Source organism: Phyllostomus discolor, chromosome 13 (assembly GCF_004126475.2).
Source record: "Phyllostomus discolor isolate MPI-MPIP mPhyDis1 chromosome 13, mPhyDis1.pri.v3, whole genome shotgun sequence".
NCBI lineage: Eukaryota > Metazoa > Chordata > Mammalia > Chiroptera > Phyllostomidae > Phyllostomus > Phyllostomus discolor.
The window spans coordinates 34,263,212-34,274,223 of record NC_040915.2 but is presented as its reverse complement, the minus strand read 5'-3'; the positions used below and the strand labels follow the sequence as shown (position 1 = coordinate 34,274,223).

At 52.3% G+C, this 11,012-nt stretch overlaps 1 protein-coding gene across 1 annotated transcript in view; it reads right to left on the bottom strand.

The window, feature by feature from the left end:
* The window catches only part of DOCK2 (dedicator of cytokinesis 2), a 362,016-nt gene that overhangs the window by 305,897 nt on the left and 45,107 nt on the right, over positions 1 to 11,012 (bottom strand). The window contains exons 10-14 of the mRNA XM_036013875.1: positions 6,228 to 6,363; positions 3,838 to 3,913; positions 2,799 to 2,875; positions 2,174 to 2,299; positions 901 to 1,025 (exon numbers count right to left, since the gene is read on the bottom strand). Of these exons, the coding sequence (XP_035869768.1) occupies positions 901 to 1,025; positions 2,174 to 2,299; positions 2,799 to 2,875; positions 3,838 to 3,913; positions 6,228 to 6,363 (540 nt within the window). The remainder of the gene's footprint in view (positions 1 to 900; positions 1,026 to 2,173; positions 2,300 to 2,798; positions 2,876 to 3,837; positions 3,914 to 6,227; positions 6,364 to 11,012) is intronic.

The window sequence follows — 11,012 nt, the reverse complement described above, 5'->3', positions numbered from 1 at the left end:
CCTGCAGCAGACTCGTCACAGTGCCTGGCACGTCCTGACGTCTCTATAAGGTGGGTTACTCCTGGGTAGAGGAGTGTGCAGAGCCGGCCTGAGCCCCAGCCCCAGAGCAGAGGACTCGTCAGCACTCACACCCCCCACCCCCGCTGCGCTATCGGTCACCCCCTGCGACCCCGGAGGAACATGGCCCACGCTGAGACCTCTGCTGAGCGCGATTTCATTTTCCGCTAAGTGTTCTGAAAGGAGACGCGAAACCCTCCCACACACTGGACGCCACCGCTGACAACCTTAAAGGAAATGTAAGTAAACAAATGTAAACACGCATGACAAATATTGTCCAGGACACAGGCTGTAAAAATATTTATAGCAATGTGCTCTGCATTCTTGAATACGCTCCGCCGGCCCTCTGGAGACCAATTTACGAACCCAGCTTTCCACCAGGCTTTCTGGCTGAGCGCTGGGACTTAGATTAAGTGTCGGGAATGTCTGTTCTGAACACAGCCTGAGCCTCCACCCGCCCAAGGCTCCGTATTGATCCTTTTTCTTGCCATGAATTTGGCCTGAATAAGCCGGCTCATGTTGCAATGAGAACAATATTCTAACTGCAAAACGCTAACCTACAAGGTGAGGCCAAGCAAAAAGACAAAAAAAAAAGGGGGGGGGGGCATGAAAGGATAAAGGAACAGAGGTTAGAAATCTGCTTTGGTGTGAGGAAATCACAACACGAGGTCTTATCACGGGCTACGGTGCTAACCACGCGGGGAGGTGTGGATCACATTACTCCACGCCACCCCGAAGGCGGCTGGCAGCGAGAGCGCAGAATCGGGTGGGAGACGCGAATCTCTGTGAGCAGCGGCGCCCCGGGGGGCCTTGTCACCCGGAGCCAGAGCAGGGGGTCCTTACAGACAGTATTTTGCCATCCTCCGTGCACACACACATGATCACTTCCACGTTCCTCTGTGTGGTCTTGTTGTACTTGTCAAAGTCGCCTTGCAGCAGAGTGATGTAGATGTCGTTCCTGACATCCCCTGCGGCGGAGGGAGAGAGAGATGCTGACTTAGAGGGCGAGGGGAAGCGGGGAGCGAGCGGAGGGGCCCCACCTCGGTGTCTGTCAACGCAGTGAAAACCAGCACTGCTTGGAAAAGGCACTTGACTTCATCGGGGAGGCGGGAGCAGCAGGTAACAAGGGGATAGAGGGAAACGGGTTGGGAAGAGGGAGGGAGGATGATCAAAATTGGCCTGTAGTTCTCTCCATGAACACCGTTTAATTTTCATCCTCTAGCGCCACCTTCTGGGGCGGCAAGGAAAAGCTCCGATAGAACGGATCCTGGACTATTAGTAACCACCATGGACATTCACGGATCTTTTATTGCGTGGAAGCAGAGAGGGTGAGTTTTCGTGCATCCAAGGAACACAGGGTCGGGGATGGGGGAGAGAGGTCTTTAGGAATGAGGGCCAAGAAGATCTGAAAATCCCAAGGGGACTCACAAGAAATTGAGGTTTCAGGCGAGGCAGACGGGAAGAAATTACCCTACAGACCCCCTGCCACCCGGGGCCACCAAGTGACTGAGGAAGGAAGGCACTGAGAGCAGCTGAGGATGCAAGGCCGAGACACAGGTTTAAAACAAAAAGGGGGGTTTCAAAAGAATCGTATGTAATCTCAGTTGGTTTCCTTCTGTTTCATACACACGTGGAAAATGTTAATAGCAGTGGTTACTTCTGGAGACAGAGATTTGAGGGAGCTTTTCATGGTTCACTTTATACCTTTTCAAGCTACTTGAACATTTCCCAACGAGCATGGGGCCCTCTGGTAATGAAAGAATACTTTAGAAATGTCAGAGAATGACAATATTCTTCCCCAAAGAATGGGCTTATTCTGCAGGTAGCAGAGTAGAAAGGATGTCCGTGATAAATTATTAAACGATGAAGCAAGTTGCAGAACAACTATATAGAGTATATCAAGCACATAAAGTGCAATACAATTCCGTTCATGGGAAGGAAGTACATTTGTATGTCTACATATTTGTGTTTATTATGGGAATGCATAGAAGATTTGTGTAGATACAAAGTTGTTTTCAGGGAGAACTAGAGAAAAGCAGTGGAAAAGGGAGGAGTTGGTTCCGTGCAAAGGACCCACCCAGCGGGACCGCCCCCCCGCCGCAGGGCAAGGCCAGACCTGGCATGATGATCTCCGGGAAGCCCAGCTTCCTGGCCACCACGGTGGTCCTGTCCACCAGGTGTGGGTAGTCCTTGCGGATCTGAACGATGTCACCCACGAGCATCTTCATGGTCACCCAGAGGCCTGGAAGGGAAGGCTCGCTGTGAGCAGCCAGCTTCCTCAAGGCGCTCCCTCGGTCTCCCTCCTGCCCGCTCCCCTTGGTCTCTTTCCGCAGGGGAGCACCGGAAGCAGACATCCGGAGCCAGATTTCTCTGGGGATGAGTCCCACCAGTTACTTCTGGCAGTGTCAGCCCAGCCTTTGCAAAGTGGGGGTGATAACCCCCATCTCACAGAGCCGTGGGAGGGGCGAAACCAAGCGAGGCAGCGCAGGAAGGTGCCTGCCATAAAGGAGAGTCGGAATGTGGGAGTTCCTCTCTTCCTCTGGGCAGTCGGACGTGCCTCCCAGCTTCAGGAGATGTGCCCTCCATTTCTGTAGGCCCCCGCCCCCACTCTTTGCGGTGGTCTGTCTGCAAGGAAGGCTGGCTTTCCCTGGGTTCAGACTTCTGATCTCTTTGTTGAAGAATCAAGGGCCCCCAGGCCAGAGTCAGGCCCGGTCCCCTGGGCGAACTGGCACAGTACCCACCTTGCCCTCCGCTGTCTCCCTTGAAGGCCGTGACTTTGCCCAACAGACTGTGCAGGAAGTCATTCTCCGCCGTCACCCTGGAAAGGAGACGAGAGCACAGAATGCTCACAGGATGCCCTTGTGCGGCCCCCAACTTGTGGTTCCACGTGCTCCAGAGAGTCGCCCAGACCCTCCCCACACCGCAGGTGTGAGGCGAGCCAGCCTATGCCACCTCAGAGAGCACACATGTCATCAAGAAGCAACATGGCCCTGAGATCTGGGAATCTGGATAAACGCCACCAGGAGAGGCCGCTTCTCCCTCCTAGGTAAAGGCTTTGAAGAAGGAAGGATTCCCAACCCCTCAAAAGGAATATCTGCCCCACAAGGTGGCAAAGACTCTACTTCTCCTGTTGGGTCCTAATCACCCTCCTCAACCAGAGTCGCTGACCCTGCTACCTGTGACCAAACACTGTTCTTCTGGGCCTGTCCTTGGGGTAAGAAGTAAGGACAGCATTCTCAAACCAGGAGTGCTGCCTTCTCACAGAAGCCGTGAGAGCAGTGGAAGGACACTGACCTTCCTCAGGACCCTCCCTTCCAGGCGTGGACCTGTCTACCCCTGAGAAGCAGGTTGGGGCTCCCTGTTACACGTAGCTGACACACTGCCGCTTCATAGCTGTGGGGCTCCTGCCATACTTGTACTCAATGCCTTCGCTCTTGGCGGGCAACCTGCTTCCCTCCCAATCCCAACACAAGCACCATGACTACCAGGCCATGTCTATCTGGGTCACCACTCCAACCCCACGCCAAGCCCAGCGACCACCTCTCTGTTGACCTCCAGTCAAAGTCCGTTGAATAAATACCATTTGATAAATGAATGGGTGAAAAGCTGGTTGGTTTCAAGGGCCCTGGCCCTGAGACTATCGTTCTCATCCTGCCCGGCTTTGGGGAGGCCCCACCTGGATATCAGCCACCCAGAGAACCCATTCGCCCTGCTCCCAAGTGGCCCTCAGGGGGACAGGGCGTGGTTTCAGGGAAGGGAAGGGCATGGAGAATCTCTCACGGGTGAAAAGGGATGAAGTGCTGCTTTTCTTCGTCACTCTCTGCTTTCCCCTTGATGATGTCCGTTATGTCCATAACTAGAAGAGGAGAAACGGGTAGTTGAAGTCCTCCTGCTCCCAGGAAGTAACAGCAATGAGATGAGACCGCAGGGCAGAAAGCTGGGCTGGGAAAGCCCAGGAGAGCCAGCAAGCCAGCGACGGACGAGGTGCAGACCCTGACGTGTTCACAGCCTGCGGCCCCCGCTGGACCTCCGGGCAAAGTGGGCTGGGGGTCAGCGGGCCGTGGGGCCCTCCGAGAGCGAGTGGTTTAGCAGAAGCCAAGGAGGGGGAGTCAGGGTGATGACTGTGGAATTAAGCAATTAGTTTCGGAGCTGACATATATGTATTGTGCACCTACTGTGCCTGCAGGACCTGGGGGCAGTGACTCGCTGCGGGATCTGAGGAGCCAATGAAATCTATTCGCTTTGCATAAATGTGCTCATGTGCACAGACACAGGACTGTAAGAACCTTGACCCCTGTCATTCCAGGGGGATCCTGGGTCCTCAGAAACTTCTTAAATCAGCCACTAAAGGTCCGTAAAACCAAGGTGCAGAACGCCGGCCTTAGAGCAGGGATCTAGGCGTGATGGGGTGGGGGAGGGGGAGGGGCATTGGAGAAAGCTGGTCAAGGAGAGTCAGAACCTTCCTAACGTGATGTATCTCAAACATTCCAGGGCCTGGCCAGGGAGCTGCTAAAATGGCTTGAGTGATCAACCAGTGACTACATCAAGCTCAGGAGGGGAGTTAGGGAGCCGAGAGAAGGAGAAATCGCCACTGGAACCCGACTGACATCTATTGTCACCGCCTGATGGACTCCCCTCGCCTGTTCTCGGGGAGCGTGGCTGGGGTACAGCGATCTTCCCCTGGCTCCAGAGGTATTCACAGAACCTGGGCGATCACAGGACCCCACTTCCTCCCCTACCACCCCCCTCCCCCAGCCAGAGTAAGGGCTTTGGGGATGACCACGTGACTATATTTAAGCTCCTGGGGTTTCTGCTGAAGCTAATGGGAAAGAGCTGCCCCTTTCCCCTGGATTGCTAGGCCAGTCGGATGCAAGCTTGGAACAGCTAGCCAGTGTTCTGCCTACTAATTGGAAATCTCTCTTCAGAATCAGAGGACATAGGATCTGGGAGACAGAGAGGTATACATGCATTTGAGTCCCTGGATCCAGCCATGCCTGAAACAATCTATCTCTGAACCTTTCAGTTCTACCAGATTGCTGTCACCTGCAACCCAGAGAGATCAGACTGCGGCTGAGGGACAAAGGCACAGTTTGAGGTGAGGCTGATGAACCCTCACTGCCTTAACAAGAACAGTGCAAGGTCAGGAGTGCCCCTCACACAGAGTCGGAGCGTTTCAGCGCAGACCGTGGGCCAACCAGACCCAAGTCTCTCTATTCAGACAATGAAACTCAGGCCCTGGGGAAAATGCTTGCCCGCTATGGCTCAGCTAGCTAGTAACGATGCCAGGTTACAAAAAAAAAAGCAGAGCAGTATGAGCTGACTTCTTCACTCCACCACTCAGAAGCAGTGCGGGGCACTAGCTGAGGGCCGGCTGGTTTGTGATCACAGGAGACCAGAGCATTCTGAAGCGAGGAACCTGCAACACTGGGTTTGGATATGGTCCACAGGGATCACAACTGGTACCTGACTAGAAACTTATATTTTAATAAAATAGCATACCCAGTTGCTGTTTCCACAGGTACTGAAATTCTTTTAAGAAAAAAAATGTTTTAGTTTAAATAAAGTGCGTTAATTAAAAGGAAATGTACTAGGTAAGTAATAGTACAGGTGATGGTCAAATACAACAGAAACCATAAACGTGACACAAGAACACTGAAGTCTTGGCAACCACGAGAGAGGGAAGGTGTGGAGAAAAGGGGAAGAGCCACGTAGCCCTCCAGCAGCCTGACTGCGTCGAGCCAACCCTCCGAATGTCCACTTCCGCCTGGAACTCAGGTGTGTGGTGGGTGATTCACTCTGTGTAACTTCATTTCCAGCCCTGAGTATTTCTGAAAAACCGGTTTGCTCATCATAATGAGATCCTGCTTATATTGTTCTTCCAGTTTCTCTGTGCTGGGGCGCTGGGGTGCCCACTGCTCAGGCTGCACCCTGTTCCTAGGGCTCTGCTCCAGACGGGGGTGAGGGGGTCCCATAATTCACCGCTTTCATCATAAGTCTGGGTGCAGTCACCAATTATTTTGATTTAGCTACCAGAAATGTAGGTACTAGGGGATGGATGGCATAAATTTTGTGGGGGGAGCAAGGAGGAGAGGGAAAGAAATCCTCTTTAAAATGCAGACATACAAGATGTGCACTCCAGTACAAGTTAATGGTGTGTGGTGTGTCATTACCTGCCACCCCAAAGGGCCGCCTCAGTCCCTGCGTGCACTTCTTCGTGTTGGTGTCCTTGAGATCCATCTTCCCGACTCGGACTATTTGACAAATCAGGTAAATTTTATCCCTGTTGAGGTCTTTGTTTCCGAGGTCCTGTAGGGCAGGAAGAGCAGTTACACATCGAGTGTCTGATGGACACTAGAGAGGGACGCTGCATGACAATAGGTTCTGGAGCAAGCGCTTAGCAGACATGGACTAATCATACGATTGGTCTGGGTGAAGGGAGAAAGCCAAGCTACTGCACCCATTTCACAGATGAGAATGGCGAGTGTGGGAAAGGAACTGGGGAACAGGACTCTGGTGCTCAGTCCCGATTCTCCCTCTTCAACCTGACGACAGAACAGATGGGCAGAGGTGCGATACCCGTTACGCAGGCAGGATTCCCTGCGCACCAGCTGACGGACCCCCAAACGGCATTTGCTGCCAATGACTCCATGCGTCTCGTCGCAGCTCAGCACCTCTCAAGGGGCAGGCCAAAGGAAGAGGGAAAGATCCTAAGTTCCCATGTACTGTGCCCCTCATGGATGCATATCACTCAGGTCTGGGTGGTTGTGACACCACAGAACCCCAGTATCTCAGAGCTTAGGACCAAGAGATGTTTCCTTCTGGCTCAGGCTACCGGCCCAGTGCAGGTGGGCGGGGGCTCCACTCCGCTCACCTCCTTACTCTGGGCCCCTGGCTGCACACGGGTGCCTTCCCTCTCCCCTCCGCAGGAAGAAGGAAAGATGGCAAGCCACTTAATGGTACCTAAAGCTTCCACCCACAAGAGATACACATCGCTTTGGCTGCATTTCATTGACCAAGGCGAGGTGTGTGAGCTGGCCGACTCCAAGGAGGACGGGCCGTTGCACTAGCCCTGGGCCCAGAAGGACATTGAAACTGGTCATGTCTCAATCACATACTAAAATGTCTCATGTCACTGTCTTATTTGATCCTTGCCAGAAGTACATACTACTACTGCATTCCCATTTTATAGGTAGGAAAACTGAGACACAAAGAGGATAAGGAGCTTCCCCAAGGTCATGCCCTTAGTCCTTGCAGACACTGTCCAGTCGCTCTGACACCAAAGACCATTAGCCCAACTGCCACACAACATCTTTCTCACCATCAGAAAGACATGCAGGCAGGAGGAAAGCCCACAGGGACCACCTCAGCACTTGCCTGCCCTGCTCTGGGACCCCCTTCCGGCTGGAGTAGGGTGCGGAAGGAACATCAAGGCATGTTGTTGGCATCAGAGCAGAGAACCCTGGCCATGACCTTGCTAGGGCACAGCTGCTTCTCGTCTGAGTTAGTCGTCATGCAGGCGTACACACCAGCTGCAGCCTGTCGGCCCACACCAGAGCCAGGGTTTGGGTGAAGCAGCACCCCAGCCTCTCCCTGCGGCTGGTGTGGGTGGAAAAGGAAGAAGGGTGCAGAGTCTCTGGGAACAAGACATGGCCCCAATGGGGTCCGCACTTTCCTTCTTGGAGGCCGCAATGGTTCAATGTTTGCATCATCTTGGTGAGGCTATGGTGCCTAGCTGCTAGGTCCAACACTAGTCTAAATGTTGTTGTGAAGGTGTTTTTTAGGTCTAATGAGCCTCTATAGCCAGCTGACTTTAGGTAAAGAAGATTGCCTTCCATAATGGAGGTGGGCCTCATCCAATCAGTGGAAACCCTTAGGAACAAAAAGTGATGTTTCCCAGAGAAGGAAGAATTCTGCCTCCAGGCTGTAGCATAGCCATCCGGCCTGAGTTTCCAGCCTGCTGGCCAGCCTCCATAATCACAGGAGCCCAATCCTTAAAATAAATCTATCTGCCCGTCTAACCCATTGGTTCAGTTTCTCCGGAGCACTGGCTGATACAAGGGCCCTCCTCTCACTGGCCAGAGGGATGGAGGTCTGCCTTCCCCCTCTCCAAAGCCTCTGGGCTGGGCATGGAGGAAGGGAAGACAGGGAGGGAGGGGGCTCTCAGATCCAGGAAGGCTCCGCACTCATAGGCATTCCCTGCCTCACCCCCTAGGCAACGGTGTTTGAGGTCCCAATTATCTCACATCCAGGGGGTTGGACCACCTCGCCCCTGGCCTGGCTGACACCTCCCTCCGCTCCACCCTGCAGTCCCCTACCAGCCCGTCTTTAGAAGCTACGTTCATTATTTCATTTCTCTCCCCCAACGATGTTAATGGCTCCTTATTTCCTACCCTATTAGTGCTAATCTTCCCAGGCTGACGTGAAAAGTCCTAGACATAATGTATTTCCAGCTGTCCTATCCAACTGGTTCCCCACTATTCTCTGCATGCAAGTACTCTATTTTTGTCACAAAGACTTCTTTTGTGCTCACTTTCAACTCCGGATCTTTCTTCCTCAGCCTCCTGGTCCACGCCTCCACCTCAAACGCTTGCCGCTTATTCTTCCCCCTAGCCAAAGCCTTCCCGTCCTTAACAGCTCAAGTCTTGCTTCCTTTCCACCGTCATCCCTAATTACTTCTCTTGTTCCCTTAGGATTTTTCACAGTTTTGAACTGGTACCTCTCAGAGGCTATTCACAGCCAGGGGCGCCTGAAAGGTTTCTTCCTTGATGTCATGGGCTGAGTTATAACCCCACCTCAAATTCCTGTGTTGGAGTCCTAACCTCCCAGGACCCAGAACATGGCTGTATTTGGAAATAGGTGATTAATTCACCCCAACAAATTTAATTTTAAAAATCAGTCCTTAAAAAAAAAAGAAGTGATGAAGCTAATATGGTGTCATTAGGGTAGGCCCTAATCTGATCTGTCTTTACAAGAAGGGGAGAAGAGGACACAGACACACAGAAGGAAGATCACGGGAAGACGCAGGGGGTCGGTGGCCATCTGCAAGTCAAGGAGAGAGGCCTCCAAAGAAACCGACCCTGCAGACACCTTAATCTTGGACTTCCAGGCTCCAGAACTGTGGGGGGAAAAGTTTCTGTTATGTAAGCCAGCCTGTCTGTGGTACTTTGTAATGGCAGCCCTAGCAATGAATACACTAGACAAATCTAGAAGGTTCCTAGGTAAGTCCCCATTCCACTCCTCTTCTCCTTGCTCAGACGAAGACATGAGATCTCTACGAGCTAGCTCATCAGAGACTCTTGGCCCTAGAGGATCTAGGCATGGGAGCCCAGCCAAAGGGCTGAGCACGGGTTATTCTCCGAAGGGTGTGTGGACAGGCAGCCCTCACTCAGGACTGTGTTCCTATCTGTGGTGTCTCCCAGTCCGTTTACTTTGGCTTCCATGACTCAGATGTGTTGGGGAAGCTGAGGCAGGGCAATGACATGTAAAACCCATGCCTCCTGAGTTAATAACTCATTAGTACTCCTATTATCGCTTAGCCTTGTTACCCATGTGTTGACAGTGACCCCCAAACCGGGCAAGGTCTTGGGGAACCTCCTGGTACAGGCTGCTCTGCTCCTCCAAAGCTAGGGGTGGAGGCGAATGCTGGTGAAGCAGACAGAGGGGAAGTCCACCATCGGCCCAACCCACATACCCACGTGCCAGCTCCTCCAGCCCTGCCCCCAAGGAGGAAACTAGAAAGAGCTGACTGACACCCAGAGACGAGACAAATAAAGCCAGCAAGGCACACGCCTGCCAAGTCTTATCTCATCCCCGACTTACACATTACCTCAGCGCCCGGCCGAAAGTGAGTCCCAGTCCAACACCATCACATCACCCTGTTTTAATTATCCACATTGCACAGCGTGCCTTCTGACATTTCTCCTGTTTATTCATTTATTTACTTATGTTCTCAACTATCGCCATCACGCCATGAGAGCGGGGACCTATCAGCTTCGTCAGTGCTGTATCCCCAGCAACTAGCGCCGCACTTACCCACGGCAGACACTCACTGACTAGCCCTTGAATCGATGGAAGAGGCCAGAGCACCAGGACCTTCCTTGCCCCAAAATGAAGACTCCCATCATTTCCAGAGAGGGCAGTGTCAGTCACGTGAATGAGAACAAAGCTCTCAAGTTCATCTGCTGTGGGAAGAGGAGCAGGTGGCCCAGGCAGGATTCCACGGAGGCAGGGTCCCATTAATACTGAGCAACACAAACTTACCGATGCCCTTTCCTGCGTGTTTACATCATGAATTGGTTCTCTTGCAAAATGAACCCCTGATTGATTCCCTGTCTCTCTCCCTCTCATGAAACATCTGTCTCCTGGTTTAATCAGGAAGCCCCATGGGACTCTCCTATTTACCAAGAAAATAAATAGGCTCCTCCTTCTAACTAATAATAGATAAACAGGATTGAGGCACATTTATGGAAGCCAAGAAAATTTCTGTCTAAGCAATTAGGACCTACGATCTTATTCCTCTGGCCCATTTTTTAGGAAGTGACCAACAAAATAAATCAGTGGCACACCTATCTAATCATAACACGAGTCACCATATTTAATGGGCTGGAACAGAAAATTATTGTAGAGCAAGGTGGGTTAATGTAGCATGTCGGGCACTGCTGGATCCGACTCATCGGTATGGTCAATGCCCATCCGTCCCTGGCTCTTTCTCAGTAATTTCCCTTTGCTAGCACAGGCAACAACGGAGTGAAGAATCTCATAAATGCTCTTCTCCCCAGAGGCGCTGGAAGACAATGCCAATACCCTCAGGTGTTTCAAGATCACACCCTTAACACAGCCTTGTGGAAACGGGACCAGAGAGGGGACCCCGCAGGAAATAACCCTCATCTCCTCCTTTCCGCTCTTTCTCCTTTCCAAAGCTAAAAAGCCTGTTGACTCTCAGACATAAAGCATCC